Source organism: Trachymyrmex septentrionalis, unplaced genomic scaffold (genome assembly GCF_001594115.1).
Source record: "Trachymyrmex septentrionalis isolate Tsep2-gDNA-1 unplaced genomic scaffold, Tsep1.0 scaffold103, whole genome shotgun sequence".
NCBI lineage: Eukaryota > Metazoa > Arthropoda > Insecta > Hymenoptera > Formicidae > Trachymyrmex > Trachymyrmex septentrionalis.
In genome coordinates this window covers 143,949-159,258 of record NW_017304155.1, presented here as the reverse complement: position 1 = coordinate 159,258, position 15,310 = coordinate 143,949, and the positions used below count along the sequence as shown (strand labels likewise).

Sequence of the window (15,310 nt, the reverse complement as noted above, 5' to 3'; positions counted from 1 at the left end):
TTCCTATAAACGAATAAAAATGCATTCAAGATTGAAAAACATTTATTTTAACATTCGTGAATCAATATTTCTGAAAATCTGAATCCATTTCAATTCATTTAAATCCATTCTCGTTTGCTGGGTTGTACTAATTTTATGATTTATTAGTTTAGTAAGCCTATTTATGCATTTAGAATTCGATAATCCTCGATTTTTCTTTAAAATTGTGATTTCACTGTTATCGTCACGCGATATCCAATGAGTATACAGTTTTATCGTTATTCTCATTTAAAAGGTATACTATCATTGGCTATCGCGTGTGTCGGACCATTAGGTCGCACGCTCCAACATGCTCAAGACGCTTCAATATGTTCGCGTCACCGGAACCAATATGGCGACTAGATGTTCGCGTCGCGTTAGGCATACTTCATGAATCAATTAAGAGCACGCTCCATTTGCTTCACCTCGGAAGGTGATACGATTGGAGTATGTTACGCACTCATATGTAATGGTTGAAAACGTATTGTATCGAAAAAAGTATTTTAAATTCATTTTGTATAAAAACGCATTTAATAAATGCGTTTTTGATATAAATATAAAAATATAATATAACTTTTATATTTATTAAAAACGCATTTATTTTGTATACAAACGCTTTTCAAATAATTGAAATGACACAAAATATCCGAAACAAAACGAGGCAAATCCACCCGATCCGTTCGAGTGGTCTCACGGAGTAGGTTAGGTGATATGCTCACTTGTCCTAAATCCGTTCGTGTCACTGAACATTGGAGCACATGAATGCAACTGCTTGAACCGCTATCTTACCTGTGATCCAAGTGCTCTCTGGGTTTATTTGGAGCATTGTGACGCGTGAAGAAATCTCTTGTGTCCACAATGCTAGAAATTAATCCGAGATCTCAGATGAAGAAAGAATTGACCAATCACAATGATTATGTAATCAAATTGTTGTTCAAATGTGATTTGTTAATTTGTTCTCTGTCCGAGATCTCGGACCGATTTCTAACATTGTGGACGCCGGGCTTTAGGATATATCCACACACACTTGCCTAGCTGCGTAAACGTATGCATAAAGAAAATTATCCAATTGCATTTCTCTTAAGCCCAATGTCCACAACGCTAGAAATCGATCTGAGTTCTCAAAGAAATGTGTAGCCAATCAACTTGCCGGTTTTCCGTAAAAACTGTAAGCTGATTGGCTATACATTTCTCGATCCGAGAACTTGGACATTGGGCTTAAAAATTCGGGTCATATTTCGTGAACTTCGGGGACGCACTCGTTGTTAGCTTGGGCATATTCTGGCATAGCCATAGTAGCGAATGGAAGGGAAAAAATACTTACTCTCTCCCTGTTAACCTGCGATGTCGAGTTGATTTTTAATTCCCGGTGCACGCTCGAAGCTCCATTTTTTTTTAAACGGACCAGAGCGCTGAATATGGCCAGCAAAATATGGCATACAGAATTGTGGAAGTCATGGGATAAGCATGGGAAAAATGATTTGTAAGTGGTGTTGTTTGCGCGTCGCCTGGTCGACGCGATCGACACAGTGCATTGCTGGTCGCGAAAACACTTATCTTCTCCCCGTTAACTCGCTCTACTGAAGACTTAATTTGTCAATTCACGACTGTTTGCAGCCTCAAGCTAATCAAGCACAAATTTAAGGAAGGCAACACACCAGGTAATAAGGCTACAAGTATATGCTCTGAACGCGTTCAGAGCCAGCATGCCGATCCGCTTTATGTATCCAACAAGCGACACATATGACATGGTGTGACACAATGGATCATTATATCCTTGTTTGCCAATGTTAAACAAAGATGACATGATCACTGATTGTTCCTGCATGTTCAAGCACAACCTTTCTTATATATCCTTCAGTATACGTACATGTTCTACGTATTGCTTACTTTAGCATAACGCAGTTTTATGCATTTCGATTTCATGATACAATTATCAATTTTTTATTCATTTATTTATTTATGAATTATATGTATTCTCGAATAATATCTTAAATAGGACTAAAAATACCTGTAATTTTTTCTTTCTGTTTGAATTACGTTGTTTTTCTGTTTAATTTACTTGATATACTTCGAATTTTATTGTACAGATCATTTATATAATGATTTGTGTATAATGTGACCAGATGTTTAGCTTTTAGTGCAACAGTTCTGTTTTCAAGGTGATTGTTTCACTGTCTTGCTAACATCTAAAAATTTAAAAAAATTGCACTACTTTTTAAAAATAAACTATTATTATTAATTTACCTTTAATGCTTTTGAGACTTCTACTAGTACTTTCTATACAAGAGCTATATAAAAAAAGTATTTGGCAGGTTATCTCCATGTCTTGATCCATTAGAATATACCAGTGTTTTATGAACGTTATAATTTACTTCATCAGGAAACTGTCTGATACTATATTTATCTTTATATTATTATATATCTAAATATTATATTTATCCTTATGTCTTACATTCACATTCTCCTCTATCCCTTAATATAAAGTATCTTGCTTTGCTAAAAATATCTGGTCACATTAATTACACAAAATAAAATTTAATGTTTGATCCAGATATTAGAACAGTATTTTTATGTACATTGACATTCAGAAACTACAAATCCAAATTGCTCTATCAAGTCACAATTTTTTCAATGGAAAATAGCATGATTTTCTAGTACTTTCAGAACCATTTACAGCTTGGTTTTTAATATGTAAGCTAAAATAAAAGAAAGTAAATTCAATGATAATATGCAGGTTTATAAAGTTAATATACAAGCTGGTTAAAATAGGTGGAAGATATTTTCTATCGATAACAAAAATTGTGACGTGATGGAGCATCGAATTCGGTCTCAGAGCATCAAAATACATAATCATGATCTAATACTTGGATCAAAAGAAAATTTTTGTGTATACGATATATAAAGCAGTTATGATGACTTGCATATTGAAATAATATTACAATGATGAATTTTCTTGTTTTCTTGCACTGACATTTTGTAAAGGAGATAGGAGTCAAAAGCATATATGTTATTTCATTTTTTTGTATTTATATTTGGTACTATTCTTCTACATATATGTGTAACGTTTTATATTTAAATTACAAGTATTTTTCAGTTAGCGACCCAGTTGACACAGTATAACATTATGAATCATATCATTCTTGTTATTTGCAGTGTTAAATAAGAATGATATAATTCATCATATTACATCGCGTCAACCATATCTCTTGCTTGAAAACTTTCATATTATTTGATTGTGATATTGTACATTTTGATGAAGGATTATTATTTTTTTTTTTCATAGAATGGAGACGCGGATTATATGAATTAATATCAAATGGAATCCATGGAAACGTAAAAAAGGACATTGTAGTTCAGACATTAGGTGAACTTACGGTATGCCAAGATTTTTTTTATTATTTTAAACTTGTATTGAAATTGTATCGAAATTAAATGGTAATAACATGTATAATTTATTTGTAGAGTTTTGATGGTTCCATACCATCTGCAATAGTGGACATATTTACTTTAATTGATGCAGAAGCTCATAATGAAGAAAGGAGTAACTTTTATTATATTGTGAAAGAGTCTGAGAAGGTATAAGATATACATTTATTTATATATATTGTATAAATATTATATTTTGCACATATTTTTATGAACCGACGATATCCCGCTAAAATTGTCAAAGGTTAATTTTTTTATCCTTGTTTTTGGTTAATGGAATGATTTTTGTATTATTTTATGTCTTTATAATTATTTGTGTATTTATGTATTTTTATGTTTAATATTTTTTATTATATATTTCTAATACAAAAAAAGAAAAAAGGTTGACTTGATTAGCAGAGCTAAAATGGCACTATCGGTGATTCTAATATTATAATATCCAGAGTTACTACTTTTCATTTATTTTAATTAATCAAGCTCAAGTTCCAGTTACCTTAACTTCTTATTTATTCCCTACAGTTTTTGACCGATAGAATATTGAAAGAACGTTTAGAGATTGAAACTTTACAAGATGTAGGAACATTGAAAAACAAAAATTTTCAAACTAAGTTTATAAAAGTAAAAACCAAGTTGTAGTAAGTATTTTTTTCATCAATTTATATAAAGCTTATTTATAGAGTAAATAAATTTCTTATAACCTGTTTACCTTTTTGCAGTTATAAACAAAGGAAATTTAATTTATTTCGTGAAGAGAGTGAGGGTTATTCCAAGCTCATTGTAGAATTAAATCAAGAGCGTCCAGACAGTGAGGTGGCGTCGACATTGGAAATTGTTAAATCTCTTATTGGTATGAATAACTGATTAATGTTTTTATTGCAAGTACAAATATCGCTTTTTCAGAGGTCTATATGTTGCAAGAGTTATATAGTTTTAATAAAAACAAAAATTTATGAGTAACTAAGTTAAAGGAAAAAGTAATAAAAGTACAAGATGATATTGTCCTTACAGGTTATTTCAATCTTGATCCTAATAGAGTACTCGATATCTTATTAGAAACCTTTGAAAACCGACCACAAGATGATGCTCTATTTATTCCCTTAATACGTTCATACATGAGTGATCAGCAGGTACTTTGTGAAGTGTTAGGATTCAAATATTGCTCCACCATAAATGCCACGCCGTTCTCGCTGCAGAAGGTTACCGCGTTAATGCTGCAGCATGGTGTGATTAAACTGGATGATATATTACCTTGGCTAGTGCCAGACGATAAAATTATCATATCAGATCACGAGCAGGTGATGAAGCAGGCCAAGGAATACGTGCGGAAAATGAGCGTGATCTCAACAAAAGACAAAGAGGACATTGTAGAAGAGAAAGAAAACGCACAAGTAATGAACAAAAAGAAATTTTACAAATTATTTTTGTCACAAATTTGAGTTTAGTAAAAAAATTAGTAAAACATGACTAGTGAAAGAATACATTTACATATATTCAAAATTTATAATAATTTGCAAATAAATTTTTTAATTAGACTTATAAAACTGTGTATCTTTGAAAAAAATGCCAATTTAAAATCGTATATAAGATTTAATTTTTTTTAGCAGTTATGTTTACTTAATTGTTCACATTTTGATCTCTTTCGTTTTAAAGGACAAATATGCAAGCAATCAAAAATTTGGATTATGTGAAGCGCTTTTAGAAGTTGGAGCTTGGGAAGTGGCACAAAGTTTATTCAATCGCTTGCCGGATTATTGTTTTACAGATCAACGTCCCATAGCTCTAGCATTGTGTAAAATGATTCAGGCTCTTGTTGAACCCGTATACAGAAAGTAAGTTATTAATGTACCTATTAGAGATGTGCAAATCAAAGTTTTTTTATGCCAAATCGAGTAGAATCGAGTTTCTTTGTTTGAATTTAAACCAAATTGACAAATTTTTCCCGAATCGAATTAAATTGTATTGAATCATTAAAACATAATTTTTGATATATTATTAACATATTTATTAAGTTAAAATTTAATATATAGATAATAAAACAGAGTCTATACCGAGAAAAAAATAGGAAATCTAGAATTCTCATGAAATTTCTTTTTTTACTCTTGTAAAATAAAATTTTTATGTGGGATTATACAAGAAAATTTTTGGAAATTTATTTTTAAATGTAAATTCTTTGACAAAATCATTTCCTTGATTTTTTTTGCTAATGCAATGAAAATGGAATTTTAACAATCCATTAATAATAAACATGACGATATACATCCGCGCGCGCGCGTGTGTGTTAGACTGACAAGAAAAAAAAATTTGTTAACCGGCCTTTCAGCTCATAAGTTTCTACTTCATGCTAAAAGAACTCTTCTAAATTTTTATAAAAAAATATTAAGATGTAGAAGTGAACGATTTTTAAATCAAAGTTTCAATTTTTCTTGAGGCTCCTGAGTAGTCACTATAGCCATATTGAATCGTGACGTCAGAAGCGAGAAATGATACGATAATTTTTATTACATGCTATTTATAAATAAAGATTATATGAAGAAACATTATTTAGATTTATTTTTACTTACACGTACCTTTATTACTTTTTACGATTATTTACTGACTGTCAGGGGGGATAAGCAGTTTTCGTTCATTTTTACAAATGTTTTAAAGCGATCTCATCATTTTGTTTTATCCAAATTGGCTTTATTTATAAATGACACGTAATACAAATTAATGTATCATTTCTCACTTCTGACGTCACAATTCAATAAGGCTGTGACTACTTAGGAGAATTGTAAAGAAAAAAAAAAATCATCAGAAAGAATGTGTGGTGCAAACATACCCCAATAAATAATATCTCCACTTATACATAAATATTTGTCCGCTGCATGCGTGAGATGGGGATCAGCACTGAGAACACTATAGCATTGTTTGTGCCATGCGAGAAATATTTGCGTAATTGTGTTGGATAACTAGTGGGATACGTTTGTATCCGTCAATATACTTAAGAGTTAAGATACGCATGAATTTCATTTCAAGTGCGTATAAGTTAAAGGATCCTGCACTAATCCTATATGAAATTGGGTTCCGATGAAATCAAATGGATTTCTCATATTATATGTTATAGCTTATGACCTGCTAAACAAAACATATAAGTTTTAGCGCAAAACAATGAACAGTTTTTGTGTTCGATTCACCTACAGTCGCTGACATTTCTCACTATAAAATATTTAATAACTTCTAAAGGACTGATCTAAAATGGATAAAATTATAGTGATTCGAAAAGGTCTCAATAAGGGCTATAAGAAAATGAAAAAAAAGTGAGGAGGTCTCACTTAAAAAATTTGAGTTGACTTTGCCCTACCTTGACGACGCTCAAAGTCAAATAATGAAAAGTTGTTTTTCAATTATTTATTAAGTTATTTTCATTATTCAGATCCTGGGAATTGCACTACATATTCTGTAATAAAGTATCGTTTTATACATGTGTACATACCTTGAACATTATGATAGTATGTAATTATATGTGGGATAATAATTATATGTGACATCATATACATATAAGGAACATAAAATGTTTCGAGACGGTAAAATATCTGGAAAATTAAGTTTTATAAAAAAAATGTTTTAAATGAAAGTTGTAGAATTTAAAAAGGTCTAGCCATTGGCTTTATCAGTTTGATTTTGGATGGCATCGCCAAGGGCAAAGTCAACTCGAATTTTTTAAGTGAGACCCCTCACTTTTTCTTTCATTTTCTTATAATAATAATTATTGCTGAGACTTTTTCAAAATACTATAATTTTATCCATTTTAGGTCAGTCGTTTAGAAGTTCTTGAGTATTTTATGGTAAGATGTCAACGATCGTAGGTGAATGGAACACGAGAACTGTTCATTTTTTTATGCTAAAACTTTTATATTTTGTTTAGCAGGTCATAAGTTACAACATATGAGAAAACTATTTGATTTCACCGGAACTCAATTTCATATAGAATTAGTGCGGGATCCTTTATTAAGATTTGAAATAGAACTGCTCCTTTATTAAGATTTGAATAGAATATGAATATATTAACTATACTAGAATTCTTTTTCTCGCTTTCGTCAAAATTAAACATACCGATCTCACTTTAAATTCTAAAAGTTCAGTCACAGAAAACAATCACAAACCTCATGTAAGAGAAGCGCCCATTTTGGTCAAAGTTAGATGTTGGAATAGTACATCTACATATATTTAAATAAATTTATCTAAAATATATGAGTCATGACTGTGCATTGATATTTTCGGACAATCAAATTAAATAGTATAATAATATTCCCCCAAATTAAATTAGATCTTTTATTTGATGTGCTACTATAGAGGATGCTATAGCATCTTAAAGAGAAAAATAGGTCATTTTTAAAAAAGAAATAGTAACGTTTATACTTCTAAACTTTTAACTTTTTGCACGGTCTAATATTATTTAAGAATGTAATTAAAATTTTTTGTATATAATAAAGTATTATTAATGACAAAAAAATTAACATTGAAATTTGCGCCTTGCCGTCGATGTCATCATTTTGTGTACATTCTGACGACTTTAAAGCCTGTTCTGTGCTTTTCGTTTCCAGTTTCTTGCTTTTTGCTATTTTTTATATCTTGTCTTTTTGCTTCTTAATCGGTTTTTTGTTTTATATCTCCTGAGATAAGAGTTAACGAACTTCGAAAGAAACAAGAAATACAATTGTCGATAAAACGGTTGCAAAGGAATTAAAAGCAAAAGGTAAAAAACAAGAAACAGGAAACAAAGAGCACATTGTAGAATAGGTTTAATTCTAAAACAAAAAAATTAGGAAATATTTTTAATTTTCATATAATTTTATCCTAAATGAACCTAAAAAAAACTTCTAAATAAACCTAAAAAAAAAATTTCGAGTATTTTTTCACTGCAATTAAACTGCTTTAGCGGCAGTCTCTAGATGGTCGAGTTAAAACTTTGTTCGCGTTCTGAGTCTGTTCACCCGATATCGCGTTAACAAATTATTTGATTGATAAATCGGTGTAAATAGGTATCAAATGCTTCTCAATATCTTGATAACCGTCGCACCTATATATGCATCTGCACGCCGTGTTTCCGTTGCAAGCGCTGAATCTATCGAAGGACTTCGAATTTCAATAAAAACTTTAAGAACATATTCTCTCAAAGAGTTGTACTAATGGAAAGTTGTATTTATGGAAAAAATTGATTTTTTTTTACTTTGTAAACCAGGCGCCCCTTTAAATTAAATTTACTTCAAAGTTATTCATAAGATTCTCTAATCTTATTTGAAATCTCTTGGAAAATCTGGGAATTTTCAAGGAATGCTTTTGGAAGATTTGATTAATCAGCCTATAAAACACTTCTGTTTGTTTTATTCATTAATCGAAAATATAATTTTATTATCAACGTTTAAGATTGTTAACATATATGTGATTTGTATTCGAACTTCTTAGAGATTCGAAATTTTTAAATAATTTGTATTCGAACTGCAGGGATTCAAATCCGAATTGAATAATTCGCACATCTAGTATTTACGTACCCGGCTAAAAGTTCGGAAAGTTCAGACTTGCGGTATTTTCGCATTTTTTCATGAAAAGTTAAATACGTCGGTGAAAAAAATCGTAGAGAAGTTTTCGAGTATTTTAAAGCGCAAAGATAAAACATTAAATTTCCGTTGGAATTTTTTTCTACATTTTCTTTTTACATTACATAAAATTATTTAAAATACTTTTATATTAAATTTTATCCGATAAAACATTATCATCATTATTAAAATTTAATAAAAAAGTATTTTAAAACAGGCTTTCCAAGTTTTAAAATGTTTTTGAAAAAAAAATCGTACGGTGATTTTTTTTATAGATATTGAATTTTTTTATTATATATAAAAATCTTTCTTTAAAATAAATTTAAGATTAAAAAAAGTTTTCAAAAAAATTTATGCAAATCAGACGTATTATAACAAACATTTTCTCTCTTTTGTCTTTTTTTTGTAAGCTTTTTGCGAAGTTAAACAACATTTTAGGAAAAGTAAGTTTTTACACAATAAAATTTTACATAAAAAAATTCGATATTTTTAAGAAAAGTCATCGTACCAATTTTTCTTCAAAAAGCATTTTAAAAGTTAGAAATCTACTTTAAAGTACTTTTATATGACATTTTGTTTGCCATAATGTTTTATCACATTGCAGCACTTCAAAGTAAGACAAAAATATTGCAAAAAATATAAATTTTTTATTTTATGTAATTTGGTAACAAAATGTAGAAAAAAAATTTGAACATAAATTTAATGTCCTATCTTTGTGCTTTAAAATGCGTAGTCACAAACTTCTCTATGATTCTTTTTCACCGAGATATTTAACTTTTCGTAAAATGCGAAAAAATTGCAAGTGTTTCCAAACTTTTGATCGTGAATGTAATGTATTGTTTATGTTAAGAAGGTAAATTGTAAAATTACATGAGAAGGCTCCGATTGCATACAGTGCATGTTGCACACATGCGTCGCTAATTAGCTAATTTAAAAATAAAATATTCTCATTGGTAAAGCAGTAAAAAAATTACTAGGCACTAACTGATATGAGTGGTGTGTGCAATCGGGATTGTAGGCAAACGAGATTCTTCCGAATTACATATTGAACAAAAACCATGTGTCGCAAATAATAATAATCAAAATAATAATTAATTGTTATACTCTAATCGCAATGATTGCAAGTTTTCAACATTATTTCGTTGCAGACACTGTATTGTTTCTCCAAAATTACCGGGTCGTAAAGTGCCTCCATTGAAGAGCTCTCTCTCTCCGCCATCATTATGCAATCTAGAGGACATTCACGATTACTTGTTGCCGATGCTGATTGTACTTGGACCGAATCTGCATCAGGATCCTATTCTAATGTACAAGGTGATGAGATTGTGTCACTCTACTATAAAGCACTGTTCACTTGACGCGAGCAAGCAACCATTGAATAAGAACTGCAGTCTCTATTATGATGTTCTGACGATACTTGACGTTGCGCTGCTACCTTCCCTTTCCTTTATGGATTGCAACTGTTGTGTTGCTGAGGAATTATGGAATATTCTCAAATATTATCCATATCAGAATCGCTATTGTCTGTACGCGCGCTGGAAGAATGATACGCCTTTACAACATGCTGCATTGCTGCGGAAACGTGCAGATGCTCAAAAAAAGATTAAGTCGATCATGAAGCGCGTGAGCAAAGAAACGATCAAGCCAGTAGGCCGGTCAATAGGAAAACTTACGCATTCTTCACCGGGTGTATTATTTGAGTATGTCCTCATACAAATTCAGTTATATGACAATCTCATAGGTACGTATCGAATATATACAATACTTTCTATCGTTTTAATCATTTTTGCAAAGAAAGATCGTAACGTGCTTGTCGTATTGGATATAGGACCTGTGGTGGACTCTTTAAAATACTTGACAAATATTTCGTACGATGTTTTGGGATATTGTCTTGTAGAAGCGTTAGCGGGTGCTGACAGAGATAGATTTAAACATGATGGCACCAGTATATCCTTATGGTTACAATCTCTGGCTTCTTTTTGCGGAGCAATATTTAAGAAGTATAACATCGAATTAACAGGGTTGTTACAATATGTAGCGAATCAACTTAAAGCTCAAAAGAGGTACGTTCTCACGTAGATAAATTGCATAAATTTAACTATTATCAATCATATATTAATCAACAATAAATAAGCAGCTTCTATCAGGTCATTTCAATAAACGAGTTCTGAAAGATGTAAACAGTAAACTTTATTATTCTTTTATTATAATTTTACGGAACGTTTTGACTATACTAAGTCCTCATCAGCCGTGTTTATAAATGAAATAAAAAACTCCGAAACAATAATTTATATAGACATATTGACACTTAGAAATTAATTTCTCGCTGTTAACCGAAGAATTGGTTTGGATTTACTTTTATATACGATTTTATTTGACTCAGTATAATACACAGTGCGACAAATATGTTCCCGGACACGAACCACATCTCAGCAACCAGTGGCAACATCTGTGCGTTCAAACATGCATTTGAAAGGTTTAACATTTCCCTATCTATCTGTCAAAGTTTCATTCATTTTGGTTGACATATAACGAAGATATCACAGTTCATGTTAAACAAGATTTTGGTCGAGGTAGAAATTTTAATATGGAACAAAGAGCAGTGATTAAATTTAACGCAAAACTTGGTAAAAGTGCATCAGAAACATTCCGATTGATGCAACAAATTTACGGCAATCAATGTCTAGGTCGTACAGCTGTTTTTGAGTGGCATAAGCGTTTTTTGGAAGGCAGAGAGACCCTTGAAGATGACAAAAAATCAGGACGGCCAATTTTGGTTCGAACACTCGAAATGATCGAAAAAGTACGTAATTTTATTGCAAACGATCGCAATGCGTCACTAAAAATGATGAAGGAGGCTTTAAATATCAGTAGAGAAACGATTCGAACCATATTACATGAAGATTTGGGTAAAACGAAGGTTTGTGCGAAGTTTGTTCCACACACATTAAGAAGCGATCAAAAATCAATGAGAATCAATCATTCCAGAGACATTTCTACCTCGACCAAAATCTTGTTTAACATGAACTGTGATATCTTCGTTATATGTCAACCAAAATGAATGAAACTTTGACAGATAGATAGGGAAATGTTAAACCTTTCAAATGTATATTTGAACGCACAGATGTTGCCACTGATTGCTGAGATGTGGTTCGTGTCCGGGAACATATTTATCGCACTGTGTATGGTTGAATTTGTAACACATATTGTGATTGTGAATGAGATGATCCGATTAATACATTGTTTTATATCGTTACCGAAATTAATTTCTAAGTATTAATTGTCTATATAAATTATTGTTTCAGAGTTTTTTATTTAATTTATAAACATGTCTAATGAGGACTTAGTATAATCGAAACGTTCCGTGAAATTATAATAAAAGAATAATAAAGTTTACACTTTTCAGAGCTCGTTTATTGAAATGATCTGGTAGAAGTTCCTTATTTATTGTTGAAATTTATACGAGCGAATTATCTAATATATTTTTCATTGTAATTATATATTAATCAGTTTGCTTTAATATATGGCTCTGCTTCTAGCCTAGATTTATTAATATTAAAAGAAATAGTACAAAAAATGGCTGGTATCGAGGCCGCCGAAGAAATGACGTCTGATCAACTCGATGCTATGGCAGGCGGAGATCTGTTAAAAAATGAGGTAAACTGTAGCATCACATAAATTTGCAGTGTCGTAATTTTGACGCACACAAATTAACATAAAAACTTCTTTTAAGGCCGGTTACTTTAGTCAAGTCCGCAACACAAAGAAATCCTCACAGCGTTTGAAAGAAACTCTCGCCGAGCAAGACCTCGCGGTCACTCTGTGCTTGCTAATGGCGCAACAGAAACATTGCGTTGTTTATAGAGAGACGGATAAATCTCATTTAAAACTCGTTGGTAAATAGAATTATATGAAGAGCAAGATAAAAATTTAAAGATAAAAATTTTCTTTTTTCTGATAGACATCATTTGCTATTTTTTTTTTCGTATAATAGGCAAGTTGTACGATCAATGCCAGGATACACTCGTGCAATTTGGGACTTTCTTGGGTTCGACTATGACAGTAGACGAGTATGTGGAGCGACTACCGTCGATCCATTCTATGCTTCAGGACAATCACATACATGCAGACGTCGCATTTTTTTTAGCACGGCCAATGTTTGCGCATGCCATAAATGTAAGCAAGTTATTTATATTTGTGTTTGAATTTTCTTGATAATAACATTGATTAAGTATATATCAGCCATTAATTTAGTTAAAAGGTATTTAAATTTGCGTACAATTGTGTACAATTTATCAAATAAAAATATAGATTTTTTAAATACAGATTTTTGTATTTTCTTAAATTAATTTTCTTAAAGATAAAATATGACGCTCTCCGTAAAGCTGATCCGAATTATAAGAAAATGTCCACGGCTATGAAGCAATTAAAGTACGCGGAAGCCGCGCAAACCGTTATGGCACCTGTCGCTCAGTCTGTCAGACCGTTGCACCCTTTAAAAGTTTGGGAGGATATATCGCCGCAATTCTTAGTTACGTTTTGGTCTCTGTCGATGTATGATTTATACGTGCCGGTGGAGAGCTATCAAAGAGAAGTCGGCAAATTGAAGCAACTTGCAGTTCAAACCGTTGATTCCAAAGATATGGTACCCGAATATTGTACATTTATTATTATTGATTACAGTGCTCTATGATTGAAAAATAATTTATTTCAAACTTGAAAATGTTATTCTTCCCTGATTTAAAAAGTAATGCTAATTTTTAGAATATAAGTAAAGGAAAGAAGGAACAAGAAAGATATACCACTCTTATCGAGAAGCTGCAGGATGAAAAAAGGAAACAAGAAGAACATGTCGAAAAAGTTTTTGCGTACCTGAGGTAAAATACCTCGTTATTTCTTATAACATAATATAAGACGGTTATAAGACAGTGCTGGAATTTATTTGCCGATCGGCATTTAGACTGCGCGCGAGTTGGTGAGGTAAGGGAATCAAGCTGAAAATCGGCTGAAAGTTGTAAGTAAATTCTAGCACTGTCTTATAATATATAAGTATAACAAATATTGTTGTAATTGTATAATGTAGCAATTCAGTTTAATATTGATCGTACGTTTATAACTGACTTATAGACAAGAAAAGGATACATGGTTTTTGTCACGAAGCGCTAAATCGGCCAAAAACGAGACGATAACACAGTTTCTACAGTTGTGCCTATTCCCTCGGTGTACATTTACAACTGTAGATGCCATGTACTGTGCGAAATTTGTACATACCATCCACTCCCTGAAGACTGCAAATTTTTCAACTCTGCTTTGTTACGATCGTGTAAGGAAGTCCTTTCTAGTATTCTTGTTATTGTAGATAATTAAAGTGGCATATTCATTTATTATTTTTATTTGTTACTTTTATTTTTTACTTTTATTTGTCCAATTTTTTGTCCAAGTTTTATTTGTTATGTAAAATAAATGTATAATTTGTTACATTTCATTATATTTTTATGATAAAATTGGTTTCTTTCAGCTTTTCTGTGATATTACATATTCAGTTACTTCATGCACAGAGAATGAAGCAAATCGATATGGCAGATTTTTATGCGCTATGCTGGAAACTGTGATGAGATGGCATTCCGAAAAAGCCATATTTGATAAGGTAAGTTACAATTTTGCACATTTCGAGATTAAGAATCTCGAAAAAGAGAAGAACAACTTTAGAAAAGATATTTACGCTTTTGTTTTGTTATTTTGATATCTTGACTCTTATTTAATATGAATATGTATTAGTAAATATCTTCTGCTGTGTAGGAATGCAGTAATTATCCTGGTTTCGTGACCAAGTTTCGTGTAAGCAATCAATTTTCTGAAGCGAATGATATGGTCGGATTTGAAAATTATAGACATGTGTGTCACAAGTGGCACTATAAGATTACAAAGGTATTTACATGATCTCATGAATGTTCTGTATATTATATACGTATATTTGAATATATATGTGCTATTTCACAATACTGAGAATGAATACTCTTGTGATTGAATTAATTTTCTTTGATAGGCTATTGTAGTGTGTCTAGATTCGAAGGATTATGTGCAAATAAGGAACTCTTTGATAATATTGATTAAGATATTGCCTCATTTTCCTGTTTTGGCGAAACTCTCTCAGATCCTCGAACGTAAAGTGGAGAAAGTAAGAGAGGAAGAACGTGGTCAACGTCAAGATTTGCACGTCTTAGCTACATCATATAGTGGGCAGCTAAAAGCTAAAACTCCTAATATGATACGTGAATCAGACTTCC

The 15,310-nt window shown here is 31.3% G+C and overlaps 1 protein-coding gene across 1 annotated transcript in view; it reads left to right on the top strand.

Moving 5' to 3' along the window:
* Positions 1-1,311: 1,311 nt before the first annotated feature.
* LOC108757089 (THO complex subunit 2) overlaps positions 1,312-15,310 on the top strand; it is a 54,666-nt gene continuing 40,667 nt past the window's right edge. Inside the window, exons 1-19 of the mRNA XM_018501422.1 lie at positions 1,312-1,501; positions 1,636-1,679; positions 3,305-3,396; positions 3,484-3,597; positions 3,967-4,082; positions 4,164-4,294; positions 4,456-4,835; positions 5,098-5,276; positions 10,172-10,764; positions 10,852-11,086; positions 12,563-12,680; positions 12,757-12,919; positions 13,018-13,199; positions 13,384-13,668; positions 13,788-13,900; positions 14,151-14,346; positions 14,542-14,670; positions 14,823-14,951; positions 15,070-15,309. Coding sequence (XP_018356924.1) covers positions 1,437-1,501; positions 1,636-1,679; positions 3,305-3,396; positions 3,484-3,597; positions 3,967-4,082; positions 4,164-4,294; positions 4,456-4,835; positions 5,098-5,276; positions 10,172-10,764; positions 10,852-11,086; positions 12,563-12,680; positions 12,757-12,919; positions 13,018-13,199; positions 13,384-13,668; positions 13,788-13,900; positions 14,151-14,346; positions 14,542-14,670; positions 14,823-14,951; positions 15,070-15,309 — 3,504 coding nt within the window. The 5' untranslated portion in view covers positions 1,312-1,436. The remainder of the gene's footprint in view (positions 1,502-1,635; positions 1,680-3,304; positions 3,397-3,483; positions 3,598-3,966; positions 4,083-4,163; positions 4,295-4,455; positions 4,836-5,097; positions 5,277-10,171; positions 10,765-10,851; positions 11,087-12,562; positions 12,681-12,756; positions 12,920-13,017; positions 13,200-13,383; positions 13,669-13,787; positions 13,901-14,150; positions 14,347-14,541; positions 14,671-14,822; positions 14,952-15,069; position 15,310) is intronic.